The sequence below is a fragment of the Poecilia mexicana genome, unplaced genomic scaffold (assembly GCF_051168715.1).
Source record: "Poecilia mexicana isolate PSO_F unplaced genomic scaffold, ASM5116871v1 scaffold_6, whole genome shotgun sequence".
NCBI classification, from domain to species: domain Eukaryota; kingdom Metazoa; phylum Chordata; class Actinopteri; order Cyprinodontiformes; family Poeciliidae; genus Poecilia; species Poecilia mexicana.
In genome coordinates, this window is record NW_028263375.1 from 27,791,237 (window position 1) to 27,812,828 (window position 21,592).

Genomic DNA, 21,592 nt, shown 5'->3' on the forward strand with positions numbered 1-21,592 from the left:
GAAATAAAGAAAGAATGGACTTGAGAGATTCTTTGGACAATACTAGTGAATGTGAGGCAAGGAAATTAGCACTCTGTGTTTTTTCTAAGCACACCAATCCCGTAGTGAAACATGGCCCCTTCTCCCCCCTTCTGTGGGCACCACTGCCTCTAGGCCACACTTTTCAGATTCTTACTTGGAGAATTTTCAGAAAACTGTTTTGTTGTTTTCTTTTTCGTTTCACATTTGTCCACTATGTTATGGTGGCTTGTCACATAAAAGGCCAATAAAAGTTGTGGTTGATTCATTAAAGTTTCCAGTTTTTCGAAAGCATGTGTCAACTATGACTAGATTTGAAAGGAGCTGGACATTTCCCCATGAAGTTCGAATAAACTAAACTCTGCTTCCAGACTTCTTCAGCTTTCCTTTTTTTTGTCTTCGGAACGCAGTGCGATGGATCCGTTTCAGCCACCTTGGGAAAGAAGTTGTCAACTGGTCCCGGGGATTCAGCTGCGCCTGATGGAAAAAGCGTCTGAGAGGGCATTCGTGACCGGTTTCTACATACCTCACCCCCACCCACCCACCCCTCTTCCTCTCACGAATCCGGGTGCTGCGGAGAAGTGCACGGTTAACTGGCATCACCTCAAGGGTGTCTGGAAGTTTCTCCAAGCTGTAATTTCCCTACCATTAAAGCCCTTTTTAGCTTTTCCCCTAACACTCTCGGAGCGTCGGAGGAGTGTGTAAAGAATAAACTTAATTGGTCTGAAAGCTCTTTCTAACTCGGCTATCAACACTCTTAATCCCCGCGGTGATTTATGCATCAGATTTAGATTTTGTTCGTTCCTCCGCTAGCCCCGGCGTTTCAGGGGGAACTTGATGACGGCTTCTTTTGGCGCATGCCGTAAAAGGTGACATCACCTCCAGTCGCATCCCATTACCAGAAACATTACCTTCCCACCCAGGCCTTGAGTTTGGACAGAAACATCTGGATTTCCTTACCTTCTCCATAACGTCGAGTCACCTTCGTTGACTGGCTGCAGATTTTATTTTATTTTTTAAGTGGCTCAACGAGAAGCTGATAGCTCGGAAACAGAACAAGCTCGGCGTCATCAGCGCAGTCCACCTCGTTCTTTTAACCTTTTCTGTATGCCCTCGGAGCATCTGGAACACATTAAAGGTGGGGGGGGGGAAATTAGTCTCCACCTGAATGTACTGTACCAGATCTGCAAGCTGCAGCTTGGCATTTCTGTAAAGTGCCTCCAAGAATCGGCTCAGCAGGAGAGCTTGACTCATTCAAGGAAATTTTTAATAAAATGTTCCTGGACTGAAGGATTTCAGTCTATACCAGTGGTTGAAAAAATAAAATTAAAACACTGAAAGTTGAAGCCGCGCATAGCTTCATATATGTGCTCAGATAGAATTTTCCCCTTTTCTAAGTATTCCAGATGCAAAAAGTGAAAAGTGTGTCATTATGCTAAAGTTGTTTGCTTGAAGGACTATTCAGAAGTATATTTTGAGTCTATAATTTATCCTGCAAGTGATCTTTTCAACACTCATTACCACTCTTTGTAGTTTTTCATATTTCCGTCCATTACAACCACAATCTTGGGTATTTTATTGAGATTTTATGATAGGCCAACATTAACTATAAATAATGACAAGAATTCAATAGTTTTCTTTCTAACAACCTTTGGCTGTAATTAAATAAAACATTGTTTAGGTTGTGTTCGTACCAACTTTGCACATCTAGAGACTGCAACGTTTGCCATCCAGTTAACATTAACAACCTTTCAGTTGAACTTGGCTCTGGACTTTTACTGGGCCAATTGTTTTTATCCAAACTGCACACAGCTGGACTCTATTCAGTAAATTAGGTGACTTCTGAAGGCAGTCGGACACGTTTTTTCACTGACGAGCAGAAAAATGAAGCGGGGTAGTTTAAAATTGTACCTTTTGGTTTATCATGCAGAAAACCTAACAGAATACATTGAATTTGTAGTATGGAAAGTGACAAAACAAGCACAAGTCACTGTGCTTGTTTTGTCAGAGCTCACGTGAATAAAGTCCTCTCTGGGATGTTTATAGTTGTTGTGATCTAATAATCTATTGATTTGTCTAAGCCTAGAGCCACAATGTCTTGTAAATCAATGTGTCAAAACAAACAGGAAAAAAAAGAGCGAGAGATCGGCCTCGCCATGCCAAACCTAACACACCTCTCCCCACCGGCCCTCTGGCAGGACGGTTACATACTTCTTCAAGCTTTGTGTTTTGTTACCACATCTGCGACTCAGCATGTTAACTCCCACAAACATAACAGCTCTTGTCCGCCAAACAGCGTCCTGTTGTCACAAATCTGATTTACAGTGTAGAAACAAAAGCAAACAGCAACAAAAAGGCCCACTAGATTTAACATGTGGAGTCGCTTTTTCAATCCCTTTAGAAAGCGGTTCTGGTTGGTCAATTGCATTAAATCCCAATAAAATACGCTGAAGTTTGTGGCTGTGGTGTGACGAGATGAAAAGAAATTTGTCAACTGGACAAATCACGAAAGACCTAAAATTGACACCAGAGGTGGCTAGAGTAGCCAAAGATTGGACTCAAGTAAGAATAGCTCTACTTCAATATATTTTTACTCAAGTAAAGGTAAAAATATTATATTTCTTCGGATATATAATATCCGAAGAAATATTATATTCATATAATGAGCTACGTTTCAGAGGGAACACATCAACGTATCTCACATAATGAGCTACGTTGATGTGCAGTTCTACCAAGTGTTTGCCAATTGCTGCTGGCTAGTCTGAAGGAGCTGACTGGGGGAGTCGGGAGTGAGGGCTGCTCTGTGAGGCAGAAGCTTGGACGGTACAGCTTTAAGGAGGAGCTGTGCCTCAGAAAGAGGAGGAGCTTTGCCTTGAAGGTGGGGCTAGGTCCATCAAGGAGTTTTGCACAGCTGAATGGTTGCCAAGGGAGATTAAAGAATTTTGCAAACATGCATAAAAGAATCAAGACTCTACTCCAGGTATGTTTTTGACGAGAATAACATTGTAGCATAATGTAAAGCTCAAACAAGTCATTTTATGTAAAACTGCCCTTCTAATTTAAATCTTATTAAACTTTTAACAAAAACTGCAGGTGAACTTTTGGTGAAACAAAGTTTGTTTGAAGTCACTCACAGTGAGTAGAGGAGACATACACTTTACTCAAGTAACAGTAGCAGTACTTCATAATAAAATAACTTAAGTAAAAGTAAAAAGAAGCATAGTAAGAATACGGCTGACATTTCTGACTATATTAAAACCACCATCCATTACTTCAAAACCGCCTGAGAGGCATGTGGCTCCCAAAGTCACACCTCTTTGCGTCTCATGCAGCGTTAGTACAGCCTTCAAATGGATTCTGGCTTTTTAGTTTGCACATATTCAGACATGGTGTTTGGTGTCCATGATAGCTTCTTTGTGGAATGTTTTTTTTTCTCTCTCTCTCTCTCTCTCAATGCTCTCTTCACATTTTCCTCAGAGAGGAGCAGATACAATTACAAAACCAGAGAGCAAAATTGAACTGCACCACCAAAGCCAGTGGTCTGGTGGAAAATCTCTTTGCTCACATGGACGAACTGCAGCGACGTCAACCCCTTTGTTCCCTGTCTCCTTTTTACAGGAAAAGCAAATGTCTTAAAAATAAAATGACAGAATATAGTTAGCATTTTTGAAGGAACCAACACATTAATTTCCCCTTCTAAATGTTCTTGTGAAATTAATTTGTCATTTTTTTTGACACATGAGCACGCCATTGAGAAAGCAAACCCTGTTTTATCTTAATGAAGACTAATTAAGTCTTCATTAAACACCGCCGTAGTACTTACAGTACTTCAATTTAACTTTGTGTTTTCAGAGGAATGTAACAAACATTTCTGGACTAACGAAGGCTTTATCCATCTCTAGTGAGTTTACCTGGAAAGTCCGGTTTCGCTTGAGGTGGTGGGAACGAGCAAACAAACTCTGATGCTAAGCTAGCTCTTGACTTGGCTGAAGCAGAACTCCGCCCTGCGGCGGTGCTCCAAAAGTAGGAAACGGCCTACAGCGCAGGGCATTATGGGTAAATACACTCAAAACAAACACGCTACGTAGCATTAGAGGGAACAATAATACATCATTGCGGCGTATTAGGGCCATTGTAGATACAAAACAAATACATTTCCTTAAAAATATATATATTCTAGATTAATATAAAACAAAAAGAAGAAGAAGAAAGAAAATTTCTGAGTTTGGAATGTCAAAAAATTGCCAGAAAAAAATCAGAATTTTTGAGAATCACTGAAATGTTATAGAAAAAAACATTGAGATTCCTAAGTTTATTAGTTTTTTTGTTTTTTTTTTTCTAGAAAATGTCTGAGCTTCTTTTTGGCAGAAATTGACAACTTTCTTCTATGTACTGTGGCCCTTGTACACTGTCGTCCAAAGACAAAAGAGACCTCTAAAACCTGAAGCTATCCTTGCTTTTTTCTCTTTTTTTTACATTTTGTGAAGAAGGAAGTTGTGCTCAAGACATATTCAGAGGGTTTGGGTTGTGCTGTGTGAGAGAGAAACTGAAATATTTAACCAATTTTACAATTTTGGTCCTCAATCACCTCAGTAGCTCAACCCCTTGTCTTATTTGACCAAAACTTTATTCCATGTTTCTCCATGCTCAAAGTTCAGTTCAAAGGTGTGAATGTTGGAGCCGATGGTCAATACGCTGTAAGTCCATGTTGATGCTAACTGGGTAACTGACTGTGGACAGTGATACTGATTTCCTAGCCTGTTCCAGTTTACAATCGGTTGAACCATTGGTGGTTTTCGAACATTTTCTAGCACATTTTCTTTCATCTAAAGTTTGACTCGGACAATTGAAGGTTGAACATAACTAGGGAGTTCTAGCAACAAAACCTCTGGAATGGCCCCAGGCCTCAATCTCTATTAAAATTTATAGACTATGCACAAATGTTTGGTTGGTACCAGGAAACCAAGCAATTAAAATGTGTTTTGCCATCTGTGCCAAGAACAGAGGTCAAAATACCCAACCATAATTAAACCAGGAGGCAGCGTATTGCTATATTTAAGCGTTTGCTTCAACTGCACCTCTAAAAACCAAAAGTTAATAATATCACTTGGTGATATTACAGTTATGACAAACACCCTCCATCTAAAGCTGACAAGTTATGCGGTTGGAAGTTGGAAACTGAACTCATTTGGAGCAGATGCTACATGTAAATATGCTATAACTCTTTCTTTAAATTTGAAACCAACCATCCCTGCAGCTGTTTGGGCTGAAAGACAATGTCTCATCTAAAATTAAATAAGGACACAGAAGACAGGAGATTCCTCTTGTCATATAAGAATGTTAGGCAAAAAACGAGTTTAGCTATTTTAAAATCAGTTTAAGTGTGTTGTATTCTAACTAGGATCATCAAATTGGAACGTCTTTAATATGAATCTGCCTATGTGGCTGCATCCTACTGGTTTGAGATGATTATATACACTTCTAAAAGTACTGGGTCACCTATCAGATGTTCAGATCAGATTCATGGCCACAGGTGTATAAAATCCAGTACAATTTGAGTCTAGACCAGTGTCCTCTATATTTACGATTCATGTGCTCTGGCAATCTAATAGGTGAGTTTGGGCCAGCACCAGCACTTACCTGATGGCATTGTGTCAACCGTAAAGATTGCTGTGGGGGGCAGCGTGATGTTGTCTTTCAGGAGTTAGTTCCAGTGAAAGGAACTCTCATTGCTTCGGCGTACCAAGACATTTTGGATCATTTCATACCCCCAACTTTGACCCCGTTCCCGTTCCAAGATGACAGCGCATCAATGAACAAAGGAAGGCCGATCATGAATTGGAGGTGTGGAAGAACTTTACTGGCACGCTCACAGAAGTGACTGAATGATGTCCAACATCATTGTCTGACCTCAGAAATGCTCCCAAGTAAGACTGTTGAAACATTCGTAAAATACACATTCCTACATAAACGTGGGAAGTTTTCCCACGTTTATGTAGGAAAATGTGGGAAAACGTTTCCCAGAACTGAGCTGCTAAGCCCAGTGAATCAAGAGAAAACAGAAATGATATTGTTTCTACTTTCGTCGTAGTGTTTTTGGATTTCACACAATTAACTGCAAACATGAACTAGTTCATTTAAATGTGTTAAATAAGCCATAAAACACTTATATCGCAGCTTGAACCGTGGAACCACACATGTATGGCACCAAATATTCCAGCTGAATAAATATGTCAGTAAATGAGGCGCTTGAAGAAGATCAGAGAATAATTATTTGTAATAGAGAAAAAGCTTTGCAGGTCTTCCAGATGTGTAAGAACATGATATTATAGAAGCTTAAGATAAAAAACACACAAACTATAGTAATATCTCTTTATTGTACAGACATGAGAGCGCTACCATTCCTTTCATCCAGCACATACGACAGTGTGTGTCCCGTTCGCTCTCTACACTGTTTCCATGACATAATTTCAAATTGCTGCTACATATAAAGTTATACATTTGTTTTTCTCCGCTATGTAGCAGGGAGTTAAGCACAGCTTTTGACTCATTTTAAGACTTCAGCCACACGACGTAACACAAACCCACGACTACGACCATGAAAAAGACATGTGCAAACTTGTCCCAACACACTAAGCTCATACCAACAATTCCCCCCTGCGGTACACAAGAAGAAAATGGTAAACTTACAAAATATATAAAAAATGTTTAAAAAAGCAAAGTTTCCCTAAAGGCACAAACTGAAAGAAAAAATCGACTGTAGTAGTCCCAACACGCGCCGAGGCGTTTGTGATTTTGCAACAGCTGACATGAAAGTTAAAGCAGCCAAGACCTGAGCAGGATGTGCTCTCAGCAAAGTTAGAGTAACATTCCTCATTACTGAGCAGAAAATAAAATAAAAATCTAGATCATTTAACGGTCGATGTAAAAAAAATAATGCTGTTAAGTTTGATTTTTTTTCATCTTTTTGGCTTAGAATCATTTTATTTAAGCTACAGCCTTAAAGGATCCCAGAAGAAGTCACCATGATTTGTTTAAAGGGATCCACGACTAGCTTGGAGCATGTTAGCTAAAAAAATATGTTGTAATTTTTTTAATTAACCTAAAAGTTGTTATTTGTAACATATAAAAACTTATGATTACTTCAATTTTTTTTTTACATCTTTATTATATTTTCCACATATGGAGGTCGCCATTTTTAACATGCGGTATCCCTGGCAGAGGAGCAGGAGCTAACGCTATTAGCTGGAGCTAACGCAAAATCAGAGCCAACAACAACTTTTTGGCCAACTCTCTCCTCTTCCTCCTCATCTTCATTTCCTCATCATTTCTCCGTTGCCTTCTATTTAATCGCGCTTCAGTTCAAGCTGAAACAGAACCCAACTTTATTTGTAGCACAAAAATTACCGTTGGGAGCTGGCGGTGTAGGACCAAGCATACATCATCTACCCAGAACGCATTGTGGTGTAAACAATATGGCGACGTCCGTGTGGCAATATTTTATTTAAATTTGTAAGAACTAAGCAGATGTAAAAAACTATACGATACAAATTTTTACTGTATTGTTTTTCCCTGTGAAATAAAAGCCTGTTGATACAACTATTCATGGATCCCTTTAAGAGAAGAAGAAGAAGAAGAAGAAGAAAGCACAGGACCCGCTTTATGGCTTCATTTATGTGTATCCCTACTTTGAATGTGTATGATGTCTAACCTGTACTTTTAATTTTCATTGTCATAAACAACTTAAATTATATAAAATATACTGACTTTGCCTATTTGAAGTGTACTTTAGATATAAAAGATACAGTAGGTCTTTTTGAAAACGTTTCTTTGTGAATTAATGACTGGCTTTGTGCATCGCTTCAGTAACTACTGGATCTTCTTTTCCATCTACACCAAGAACCCTGATATATATTTTTTTTAAAAAGAGTCAAAATTCATTTTTTGCTTCTTGAAGTTTTTGCTTGTGGAGTGAGTCTGGAGTGTTCAAAGGCCGTCGTACATGCGCAGGGTGCGCTCCAGTTGCTGGACAACACGCTGGTAAAAGGCTATCTGCTCCCTGAGGTAGGCTTGCATCATGTCTTTGAAGTCCACCTCTCGCTGCTGATGGAAGTGGCTCATTTCTGCTTGGAGGGCGAAGCCCACAGTCCGGCAGCGTTTCCTGATCCCGTCCGCTTCGTCCTGGTCCATCTTCCCCTCGTCGCTCATCCGCTGGCTCTCCTTCACCTTGGCGAAGGCGCCTGCATCGAGACACAGGAAACACAACATTACATTTTCACGTTGGCAAGCGGAGCTTTTTCAAGTCAGTTCAGTAGAATTGAGATGATTTTACTTCACATCATTATTATTATGATGATATCCTTTTTTTTAAAATGTCCATTTAAACAGGTGTGAACTGTGGTTTCAGCTACAAAGGCTAACAAAACGCAGCAAAGCATTTGCTATTTTCTATCGTCCTGCTGTTGTCATGTAAACAGGTTGAACAACTCAAGGTTGTGGAAGTCCCCTGATGATGTTCAACCCGTCAAGTTGCCACGATGTTCAACTTGTCTTGGTATCAAGACAAGTTTGGAAGCAAGACAAGTCGCCCCTAAAGTTTACCAGTGTAGAATATCAGTTTTGGAGTCCAGACCCTCTGGACCACATGTGTCAAACTCAAGGCCCGGGGGCCAAATCTGGCCTTCCTTAGCTTTTAATGTGGCCCTCTAACCTCTAAATTATGTCAATAAGTCCCTCCAGTTTTTCACAAATCTGGAAAATTCATGCAAAATTAAATTTTTTTTCCGACTTTACTGCAAATTTTTCTCAAAATTGGCCAACAGAAAATGGCCAAATTTCTCAAAAATTGGTCAATTGGCCAATTGTTTTGACTGCTGCCTCAGCCTTACTTGATGTTGATAAAAAGTCACATTTAACATCACACATTAGCCCAAATATCGTAAAAATTCCTCACAAACATTTCTAAGTCAGCACCACAAAATCTGTGATTTTGATTGCAAAAAAACACAAAAACAATCGTGAAATCCTGTCTGGACTGATCGGTGTAAAAAGATGTTCAACATCATTTCATTTTGAGAAACACTTTTTGAATGCTGAAACAAACAGCTTCTTATTGATATTTCATTTGGGCCAAGATGAAAACGAGTTTGACGCCCCTGCTCTGGACGAAGCGAAGCGTAGAACAATGGGCTGGCTTTTACCAGGCTGACTTTGTGCTGCAGCTGAACATTTATGAATCAATAAGAAACGCCTACGTGGAGCAACACGGCTCAGTGGTAGAGCAAGTGCTGCAGCTGTACGGATGCAGACGAACACTGTAACCCTCCACGCTTCTGTAGGTAGAACAGCAAGCACACCGTCTCGTCCCGTTTAACTGCATACCAAACATCTTGTTTCAGTGGAAGGACAAGTTCAAACCACATCCACCCACGCTGCCATGAAGTCACTTTCCTTGAGCAGAACATGGCAGCCCAGTGGCACGTCGCCACGATGCTTTACAGATTAGCGAGTCTGTCCTAGTTGCACATAATCTGATTTGGAAACACACATTTGAATTTAGATTCGCTCAATCGGGCTCTACAGAGGTAGCAGAGGCGGTCTGGTCTGGATAAACTCGGGAGCGGGGGGAGGAAGGGGTGGAGGTCCCCGTCTTAAAACGATCCAGTCGCTCTCGCATCCGTAAGTCGAATCTGTGAAGTCATGCAACGCTACATTTTGTGTGGAATGCCTGGCACAAGTGTGGGAAAGCATGAACAGCACTCGCAGACCGTTCCAGTAGAGGAGGAGGAGATGTGTGTGTGTGTGTGTGTGTGCGTGCGTGCGTGTGTGTGTGTGTGTGTGTGTGGACTGCAGTCTGTGGTGTTGACCTACATTTGTGTGTTCTGCCTTTCACAGGAGATGAGAATGAGTTTTAGCAGAGAGCACGTCTGGGGAACATAAAGGAAAAGCACTCCTGACTGGAAAGAAAAAAAAATAGAGATAGAATGATGCGAGAAAGATGACCTGATGTCGTCTCCCCCTGAAGCTAAATGTCGTCTGAGGAAGATAGTTTCTGCTTGATGGTAAAACGTCGGTGTCCTTTCAGCAAATCTTGAGTTAAAATCTCACAATCTTTGACTTCAACAAGCAAAACAAACTTTTTTTTTTCCTGGAAAAGGTTATCAGCTTCTTATTGTCCAATTAATAACTGATCCACAATCAAGGGGAGTGAAAAGTAGCTAGATTTGTTTATCTTGCCCAGCCAGACAAGCTGCTGCACAGTTCAACGTGTGAAAGATTTATGGGTGTGTGCTGCCAAGATGTTAGAAATCCATCAGTGGAAGACGGGATGGAGAGACAAGATGAGGCAAAAAGCACAGAACTGAAGCAAAAGGGCTTTGGCAGGTTTTATCAGTACACACTGATAAAATGTGCATAGTTTTACAGCATTATTTAATACAACAAGGTAATCCAATTTAATACAACAATTAAAGGTGACATTGGGTGACTGCAGGAGTGGATATGATTAATTGTAATCCACATGGATTGCAGACATAAGTATTTAAAGAAGAAAACTTCTTCTTGAAATTGTGTGATCTATTATCCAAGTCACGGAAAACAAAGTCAGTCGACCCGATTGTCGGTATGAATTGTGTCCTGGCTCTGGGCGGATCGGGCCGAGTAACTGATTCTACAGTCTGTGTCCCTTGGCAGATCATCAACAAGCACTAACCCTTCATGTTCTAAGATCATCTCAAAGCAAATCTGTGTGTAATACTGCTGCTAATGATCAATGATTGAACGCTTTGAGATGTCATCAGGGGTCTTGCTATTGAATCTAGCAGTAAAAACGTGTGTTGCGTACCTGACAATACTGACAAGCCTCCATATTTAGGAGCTTTATCTTGCAGCTAATGATGCAACCTAAGCAGAACCAAACTGAAAAATCTTAGGTAACTAAGAAAGATGTTCCAGTATGTTGGAGGGGAGGAAAATAGTTGGGATTGCATAGGATCACATTCCCATGGCTGACCGACTTCCAAGATTCCCACAGTCCTCTCTGGGCCAGAGGTCACAGCAGAGCAGCTTGTCCTTTTGTAACAAAACAAAATCTGGCAATGAAACGTTCCCTTTAAATTCCTGTTATTTGTCTACAACCCATACTGAGATGGGTTTTACTTTTACTTTAGCATTGGTGCAGACAGCTTTTCCCCCACCGATTCCCCCAGTGGGTGATTTCCAATGGAGTCGTTATTTTTCTCCTCAGACATCAGATTCCTTACAGATCTACAAACTAGTCAAAGTAGCTGACATCCACTTTCAGGTCAATTGTGTCGATTTTAGCTCTGTTTCATTTGATTTCCTGTCCCAGTTTATAAAAATCACTCTTTCCTTATGTGTATTTCTTAACGGGCATAAAAATTTTTTTTTTTTAAATTTCAAATAGCTCCTCCTAGCCAAGAGTAAGCTGTATATACAGCACCTTGCAAAAGTATTTATATGCCTTAAACAAACATGCCTTTTTCACACTCTGTCACATGACGACATCAGTGTGTTTTATGAAGCTTTTATGTGGCAGACCAACACAAACAGCACATAAAGTAGAAGCCTTTAGGTTTTCTTTAAAAAAAATAATAAAAATCAAATGTTCTCAGTGGATTACATTGAGCTCAATAAAGACTTTGAGAAATTAAAGTCGGCGAAAAACGAAGCTACAGCTCCGGTGGATAATCGCCATGCTGTTACCATTTTCAAATTACATTTTGAAATTGCTCAACAATTTTAGTTCCCAGAAGCCGAGGGGGCGAAATACCCGAAGAATGACGACATGGCATGTTCAGCTCTTAAGATAATATTTAGTGGTGCATGAACCAGTTGACTGAAACAGACTTTTAATACGGAATATTTTCTACAGTGTTAATATATAAGTTACAAAAAAGAAAAACAACAACAAAAGCGTAGACCATTTGAGGGGGTGAGGGGGAAAAAAGCCATTTGGATTTTGCGCAACCAGAGTGACTCATAAGCGTATATAAAATAAACCAATCTGGGAATAGGCCTCGTACACTTCAAACATCGAAAGGCCTAACGTGACTGAGTAAGATTAGTGACTGTTATTCTCATTGGACACAAGTAAAGATTTGAAAGGGAGTACAAATGAGGCTTGCTGCCACAAAAAACACTCCTGACCAGTAAAAGTAAAGAGCTCTGAGTGCGTCCGTGTCTGTGAGAGCGAAGGCTGATGTCCGTGTCGAGCACTGCTGGGAACTGATAACATGTTGTTCTTTGTTGCTTCGCAAGTAAGGCAAATAAAGCGAGACAAAACAGAGGCGCATATTTATTTCAGAACGAAATGGTCTGCTTTTAGAGAACGTGGGGTTTTCTCCGGCCGGTATCGCATGCCAATCCGCAGGCTCTGGATGCGTTTCCCCGGCTCCCGATTCAAAACAATGGATTCCCTCAGCAGCTTGCAGAAAGAAGCCTGTTATTTACCCATCAAACTGAACCAGGTGTTGTGTTCATTCTGGGAAACATCTGAAACGTGCGTGGTAGTCAGCGGTGACTGACCTGTACGTCACCGCTGCCTGGGGACTTAACGTCATGACACATAACTTAATAATAATAATCACAGACAATAGTTAATTCAGTATTATTAACATTATATGGCTCTGAAAAATACACATAAGACTGTTCTTAATAGGTTTTAGAAATCATAACTCTATTTCCTGATACTAAAGTGCTAGTTTTATAATAAACTGAGGCCTTGGAGCGTTCACCTGCCCATAATGCAACTCAAATGTGTTATTGTTCAGAAGTGATCAACAATGTGTTAACATATGTGCTAAAACAAAATAAAATCAAAGTTTTGCTGCATGTTGAATATGATAAAGAATTTCCCTTTCCCTTCCATTTTCCTTTTTGTTCAAATTAGCATGAAATTGTGAAAAAAAATACGCAAAATGTATTCTCTGTAATCCCCTGCTATTAGCTATGTATAAGAGGAAATATTTGAAATGCAAAATTGTTCTATAAAGAAAGAGGAAATGTTATCATACATGTTTAAATAACAGCTAATTATGAGCAAACATGTTGACAAGGTAACTATTCGAACAGGCTTCAAAGTAGCTTACGCTAACTCTGGTCTGGGCATCTTGGATGTATTCCTTAAAGAGTTTAAACACAGTTTTTAATAATGGTTTATGAGTGAAATAACTTGACGAGAAGATTTTTTTTTAAACTGCAGTTGAGAAATTATATTCATAAAAATGTAGCAACTTCTTTGGACCTAAAGAAGAACGATCAAGAGTTAGCACACAGCTTCAGCTTTTACAGCTGGAAGCTAGTGATCAGGCGCAAAATCAGAACTGAACCTTCAGAGTCACATAAAAATGATTACAAAATCAGCCTTCTATCACCTGAAAAACAATTCCAGGATTAAAGGACTAATGTCCCAGCAAGATCTTGGAAACCGTGCTGGAGATCGACAGATAAAAGTCCTGATTGTGTTTGCTTGTCCAAAGGAACGATGAAACTAATGGAGGAGATGCAGATGCAAGTCTTCAAGATTTTCTGAAATCCAGCTCCATTCAAATGGAGGTCCTGGCGACCATGGGGTGATCTTAAACTGGAATAAAAGGAGCCAAATAAAAGCCTCAAGCACTAACTGAATATTGAGCAACACATCAGCAGATTCCCAGCCATAAGACATATCAAGCTGCAGTTTAATATTTTCAAAAAGGGTGTTTGTTTAAAACGTTAGTTAGCTTTGTTTTGCATCCTCCAGCATTTTCGCTCATAAGAATGTGTTTTCCTCTCGGCTGTTAGTCTGAGGTTTGTGTCAGCCACACTCCAAACATTCCCAGCGTTCACACGAACTCCAATAAGTTGCTTCAAAATAAACCATTTGTTAAACGCTTTCACAGTTTGCAACATTACGTGTATGTCTAAGTCCCGGGGCACACAAAGAACCGTGTCAGGCCACAGCTTTGTGTAATGGTACCATCTATGTCTTTAATTAGCAGGTAGGTGTTCCACTTGTAACCCAGGAGGATAAATTTAGCAGGCAACTTTATTGGGTACACTGGCTCAATTGGCAGCAAAAAGAAAAATGGCAAGTCAGGCAATTTGCACGGCAGCAACTCCACGCATTTGTTGAAGACAACATTCTGAAGCTCAAACCGAGCACCAGAATGGGAAGGAGATTTGGTTTAGCTAACTTTGGAGGTGGGAAGGTGGTTAGTGCCCAATGGACTGGTCTAGTCATTTCAGCGACTGTGGAACCTGTGAGATTTTCACAAGCAACAACATCAGTCTCAGAAAACACAACGCATCGTCAAACCTTGAAGCGGATAGACCACAGCAGATTAAACCCAAACCAGGGGCCAATTGGGAAACGTAGGCTGCATTTCACACAGGCTTAGCCATCTCTGGAGATTATACAACATCTTCAATCAGAGACTTCTTCAGATTCACTGTAATGCAGATTGCTACTACTGGAGATTCCTCTTGCCTACAGCCATCAGGAAAACCAATATCCAAACCAGTATAAGCAGGACATGACAAGTAAAAGTTCAAATTGTGGTTGGTTAAAATGTACCCAGTGATGACTGGAGGTGTTTTCACATCTGACTCGGTTCGATTGGGGACCAAAATTGAAGCATTTGTTACACTTTCATCTGCTACGGTTTGCTTGTCATTGCACCTTGTCAAACGGTCCAAATTAATTGAAAAACCTGTTCGACTGTGATGATGCTGCACCAAGAACCACCGAAGGAAATGACACGAAAACCTCCAAAGAAGACACAAAGAACATGAATGGAGTGTCGTCAGATTTGAGCAAATATAGGATTTCTCTTTTTCATGCCTCGGTTTGGGGTCTTTTACCAAGACCCCAAACCATTTCTTAAGCGCTAGACTCGCACATTTGTTTTGGTTGCATTTACCCAAAATGCCTTGCGCTGTGATCTGCTTCCTGCTTTTGGAGCAGTTTCCGGGCTAAAAGCAGACCGAGACCGAGGCATGTACAAACTGGATTCCAAAAAAGTTGGGACACTTTGTTTGTTGGGAGAATTTGTTTTTATAAACAACTTGTGAATAAAAACTGAATGCAATGATGTGGAGATGGCAAATGTCAATATTTTATTCGTAATAGAACATAGATGGCAGATCAAAAGTTTAATCTGAGTAAATGTAACATTTTAAAGGAAAAATATGTTGATTAAAAATTTCACAGTGTCTACAAATCCCAAAAAAGTTGGGACAAGTAGCAATAAGTGGCTGGAAAAAGGAAATTGAACATATAACAAACAGCTGGAAGACCAATTAACACTAATTACGTCAATTGACAACATGATTGGGTATAAAAAGAGCTTCTTAGAGTGTCGGTGTCTCTCTGAAGCCAAGATGATGAGAGGATCACCAATTCCACCATTGTTGCGCAGAAAGATAGTGCAGCAATACCAGAATGGTGTTACCCAGCGTAAAATAGCAAAGACTTTTAAGTCATCATCAACCATTCATAACATCATCAAAAGATTCAGAGAATCTGGAACAATCGCTGTGCGTAAGGGTCAAGGCCGTAAAACTCTATTGGAGGCTGATGATCTCCGGGCCCTTAAACGTCACTGCACCTCAAACAGGAATGCCACTGTCAAGGAAATAACAGAATGGGCTCAGGAATACTTGCAGAAAGCATCGTCAGTGAACACAATCCACCGTGCCATCCGCCGCCGCCAGCTGAAACTCTACAGTGCAAAGAGGAAGCCATTTCTATGCAAGCTCCACAAGCTCAGCCGTTTGCACTGGGCCAGGAGTCATTTAAAATGGAGTGAGGCAAAATGGACAACTGTTCTGTGGTCAAATGAGTCACAATTTGAAGTTCTTTATGGAACACTGGGACGCCATGTCATCCGGACCAGAGAGGACAAGGATAACCCAAGTTGTTATCAATGCTCCGTTCAGAAGCTGCATCACTGATGGTATGGGGTTGCATGAGAGTTTGTGGCCTGGGCAGCTTGCATGTCTGGAAAGGCACCATTAATGCAGAGAACTATGTTCAGGCTCTAGAACAACATATGCTCCCATCTAGTCGTCATCTTTCAGGGAAGACCCTGCATTTTTCAACAAGATAATGCCAGACCACATTCTGCAGCAATCACAACATCATGGCTACGTAGAAGGATCCAGGTACTGAAATGGCCAGCCTGCAGTCCAGATTTCTCACCTATAGAGAACATTTGGCACATCATAAAGAGGAAGGTGTGACAAAGAAGGCCCAAGACAATTGAACAGTTAGAGGCCTGTATTAGACATGAATGGAGAGCATTCCTATTTCTAAACTTGAGAAACTGGTCTCCTCTTTCTTCAGACGTCTATTGAGTGTTGTGAGAAGAAGGGGAGATGCCTCACAGTGGTAAAAATGGCCTTGTCCCAACTTTTTTGGGATTTGTTGACGTCATGAAATTTTGAAACAACATATTTTTCCCTTAAAATGAAACATTCTCTCAGTTTAAACTTTTGATCTGTGATTTATGTTCTATTGTGAATAAAATATTAGATGTTGGCACCTCCACATCACTGCATTCAGTTTTTATTCACAATTTGTTTAGTGTCCCAACTTTTTTGGAATCCGGTTTGTAGGTGGACCAGCGTTTTCAAGAGTTTGATTACACAGTCACACCTCCCCAAACAAACCAAACGTTCTAGGCAAAGGAATTGGAGTTTGATTAAATCGCACCATATAGAACTGGTGTGAATGCACCCAGAGTACGCCTGAATAAAGTTCACTGAACTTATTCAGTATGAAAAGATGCCAGTACAAAACGTGCCTAAGCAAGCAAAGTTTATTCAGCAGCTTTTGACTGATCTGCTTTTTTTCCCTCTTATGAGAAAAAATAATAACCTCTGTTAAGATACAGACGTACTGTGTCTTAACAGTACATCATAAATAAACGTAGGTTGTTACAAGATATTGCCTTAGTCAGTAACTTGAACTTTGAAACATTTTGTGAGAGGAAAGGAGATCAGCAGGTAATAGAGAAGAGAAAAAAAGCCAAGAAGTACATGGATCATCATATGCGAAAGAGATTAAGCGAAAGAGGAAAGCTTAAGGGGAAAAGAAAAGAGGAAAAAAAAAAGAGGCTTCAAGAATGCGCTTTGGGGTCAAAAGGACTCGGCAATCTCTGCCAGAGTATGAAGCAGGCCTTAAAAGCCTTTGGGGGTGGGGGTGAGGGAGGAAACACAAAAATCTGCTGACTAAGCTAAAAGTTGTATCATTTAGCTGCTGAGGACATAAACATATAAAGCACAGATGCAGTTTCAGAGCTATTTCTGCTACAAACAGTGAAACAGTACGGACAAAAACAAACGCCTTCCGGTTGTGACGGAAAGCAGAGCCGCTTTCACGTGACCAGAAGTATTGAGTCTGACGTGCCACATTCCTGTGGACTTTGAGTGACTTTACCTCCTCAACGTTGTCGACCATGGCCGGAGCTTCAGAGATATATGACAAGCACCCAAAAAAGCTGCGGAGCTCATATCTCTAACTTCCAAATTAAAGTCATGAGCAGAGATGTTCAACAGATGTTACAGGGTTGTTTTTTTTCTTCGTATACTTTGCATTTACACACACGCTACAGGATCAATCCGTCTCCACGTGCCAAACATCAGAGCTGTCGTGATATTTACCAGAAGGGATTTGCTCAGATATGCTTCACATCACAAATCCATTGTAATTCATTATCGCTAACAACCCTGGTGTTTATCCCGGGCAGTTTCTTGACTGCCAAAGGGATTCGTTTCGCAGGGAGATCAAAAGTTGCTCAAGCACATTTTGGATTTCCAAGTTGCTCCTGGGGATTTTTTTTGTTTGTTTGTTTTATTTTTTTTCAGTCTGATTTTCAAACTTGGTCCAGATTCAAATATATCCCAAAAAAATCAATTGTTTGATGCCATCTCACATCAAACAAAAGAGCTATCAATACTCAAACTCATTCCTACACTGTTTCGTAGAGATCTGTGAGCTCAGATGTCCTCAAATCGCCTCTGAGGGAAACGTTGTCAGCCATTACATCAACTCTTTTGTTACAGAGCAGATGTTCCTGTCTCTAAAGTTATGTAGTGTTGCAACGGCCGCCAGAGATATAATTAAAGGAGTTGCAAATGTTCCTGTGATAACTGATCTTTGGTCAATCGGAGTAATATCTTTCCGTCTATCCCTCTTAACAGAAGAAAAATTACTCAATATCCTGTTTCAATGGCGACCGCAACCAATATGATGGCGTTTCTATGACGACTGCTTTAGCTAGCAAGTAATCAGGGGTTTGATTTTTGTTTGTTTCTGGGGTTTTGTTAAACCTGAAGTCTAAACTCTGTTGGAAGATTTCATAATTATTGTAAAGGATGATTTAAATGACAGATTTGTTTCCTCCTCAAGGCTTTAAATGCATCAAAACTTAATACGACCTTAATCAACCTCAAGCTCTTTGGCGCACTTTGTTGTGTGTTTCATAAAACTCTCAGCCGGTGACCAGTAATCCGCCAACTTCGCGTTTGATTGACGGTCATCTGATCTGATCGGAAGCTAAATATCTTTAAAACAACCCTCTTCGCTGAGGAAGTTAGTACTGAGTGATGACGACTCATTTAGCTACTGGCATCAATTACAGGAGATAAAAGGTGAAGAAGCACAAGAGAAGCTTCAGGAAGCTGATATATGTTACAGCAAAGTTGCCCAGTATTAGCTTTGAAAATGTTGGCAGTCGGTTGGAAATCTCCCATTTAAAGTGATGGTCTATTTGCTGTCCAGGAACAGCTGCACGCAATTCTCACCATGCTAACCCTGGTAATGATGTTCATCACTTATAAAGGACGCTGAAGGCTGTTTATGGTGACATGTCTGCATTCGGTTTGTCTCAAACCTCGCCCTGTGTGACTGCCCACTCTTGTCTTACACACGTGGCGTGACGTTACCTCTTGCAAAAATGATTTTGATTGATCACAGAAATACTTCTTCAGGCTACCACATGGTGACAATAAGTGGACAAAAAAATCTTTGAACAAGCTAGTGATCAAAATCCTGATCAGTGTCTATGAAGGATATGTTCTATGAATCAAGTAATTCCCTCATTTTCTAAGGCATTCAAATCTCCATCTTATCAAGAAACCGGCAGAATATGTTATGCTACCATTTAATTTCCACAAATGACTTTGAGTTTGTGATAGTAAAGCAGAAATGGCTATTGGCCAGTAAGAGACTGATTAGTGCGTCTGCATAGGGCTGTTACTGACTGGGGCTGAACCGACTGCAGCAGATCACCGATCTTTAACAAGACCTGACACCAAAATCAGACAAATATTCAGCTACTTTGGTCTGAAAAGTTGACAGTTTTTTTTTTTTATATTAGTGGAATATCGACAAAGTTTTGCACACATTTGTAATCGAAACACAGCTAAAGTTCCTAAGTGACACAAAGTTGCCAGTGGAATTGATACTTTTTCATCAATGTTAGGGAATTATTGACTAAAAACAGGCTCCTACGTCTTGATGAAAAGTTAATTTTATGTCATTTCAAGTGTACTAATAGCTTTGGACTAGAAACTAGACATAAATACTTGGTAAGATTTAGTATTTTTGCAGTGTCCAGTAGTGATTTCAAGACTTTTTTTTTATGTTGGTTGAAATTGGATATTTTTAAAATACTCAAGGGTGAAAAAATAAATACATATTTTAAAAACAAAATATATAAAGTGCTTTTTATATTGTTTTATATTGTTTATAAGAAAAACATCCAGATTAAAAAAATCTTTTGGATTTGATGGGGAACCCTCCCCCCCAATAATAATAATAAAAGATAGGAAGAATAAGAGCATTCTCAGAAAAAGAATTTGGGTCACTCTTTTTTTTTTTTTTGAAAATGCTTACTTTGTACTCGAAAGCATTTTCCATGTTTCATAAACTAACCAAAAGCAGATTTGGGTTCACCAAAGTCTGCTTTCGAGTAAAAGTCGCAATTCACTATGGATTTAAAGAGGATGCAAAAAGCACGGTTATTAAACAGACACTTTGTGTTACATCTAACATTTTCCACTGTTAGAAAATCAGTCGGGGGAGCCACACAAAACAGTGGGGAGGTTGCCAGTGGCTCTAAGGCCACACTCTGAACACACCGCACAAACATACGATGCAGCCACACTCTGATCAGAGCATGAACAACAAATCAAGCCAACAGCGCTCTGTTCTGTTGACAAACCTGTTTGACGGTGTGCATTTCAGTCAGCTTTTACTTTACAAGTAGGGAGAAGGCCCGCTCCATGCAGGAAGTGTTCGGGTTAGTCCACCCAGCAGCGGCGTCAGACTGTTTAGCAAAATGTAACATGCAGCAAAGCACTGGGCTGACAGCATCACTCCACTGTCATTAAAGCTGCAGTATGTAACCTTCACTAAAAATTTTTTTTTTTTTTTTTTTTTACATATTTGTTAAAACTGTCACCATTTCGTGACAGTCTAACATGAGACATAATCTGTGAAAAACAAATCAAGCTCCTCCAGCATTTACTATAGCGGTCTTCAAAAAAGCAGAAAACAACCAATGAGAGTCAGAAGGAGGATCTTAGTGCTGTCAATCATGCTCCTGTACGCACTGTTAGACGTGCTAATGGACAAACAAGACACAGTTCCACTAAAACCATTATTGGTGGCTATGCTAACTAGCCTTAGCATCTACAAATGCTGATGATGGAGAAGCTCTAGCATAGCAGAGTACACAAACATGATTGACAGCGCTAAGACCCGCCTCCTGGATGTGATTGATTGTTTCTGGTTAGCACTGGGAGAACTGAGGTTAATTTTTTTTCACAGATTATCCATCTCATGCTAAACTGTCACAACATAGTGACAGTTTCAAAAAATATGTAAAGAAATATTTGTTATAAAAGTGGCAAACTGTGGCTTCAATCTCTTTGCTGGTATCAAACTGATGACGATTTATAGCAGTGTCTGTACATTCTGCATGTGCAGTTGCAGAGGCGACATGTACATTAACAGGCCATCACGAGGCACATCGCCGTGGTAACAGCATCTGTAACCTGGCACTCAAAGCTGCTGTCTTTAATTATGCATCGGCTTAACGCCTTGCCAGACTTTCCCTGCAGAGCTGCAAATAAAAACAGAACCAAACGAAATTTATCGTTTTCTTTTAATCTTTTTGCATCCACAGCAGCCAAACTGCGCCAACCTCGTTAAATATAACTGTTTCCCAACAGAGTTGCTAAATTTGTCCGTTTTTCTGCTCGTCGCAGCAGGAAGAGTTCAGATGTCTGATAAAGAGCTTCTGCTTTCACTGCCCCGGATAGCAGGTCACATGTCCAGTGTGCAAACAGACAGCCAGTCTGACCCCAATGATTGCACTCGATAACTCGCAAGAGTCGCCGCTTCAAAGGCTGCACACGGGTCACTTGGAGGCAAACAATGACTCCTTGCCTGCAGGAACCAAGGCAAGGGAGATAAGGTCTCTCCGTTTCTATCGTGGGACTTATAAGCTGCTTTTGTTCTTATTATTTAAAGGTTTTTTGGCTGTTGAGGCCTTTAGTTGGATAT

General features: G+C 40.2%; 1 protein-coding gene across 1 annotated transcript in view; it reads right to left on the reverse strand.

Moving 5' to 3' along the window:
* Positions 1–6,376: 6,376 nt before the first annotated feature.
* The window catches only part of snx33 (sorting nexin 33), a 29,442-nt gene continuing 14,226 nt past the window's right edge, over positions 6,377–21,592 (reverse strand). Inside the window, exon 2 of the mRNA XM_014970840.2 lies at positions 6,377–8,258. Within this exon, the coding sequence (XP_014826326.1) occupies positions 8,005–8,258 (254 nt within the window). The 3' untranslated portion in view covers positions 6,377–8,004. The remainder of the gene's footprint in view (positions 8,259–21,592) is intronic.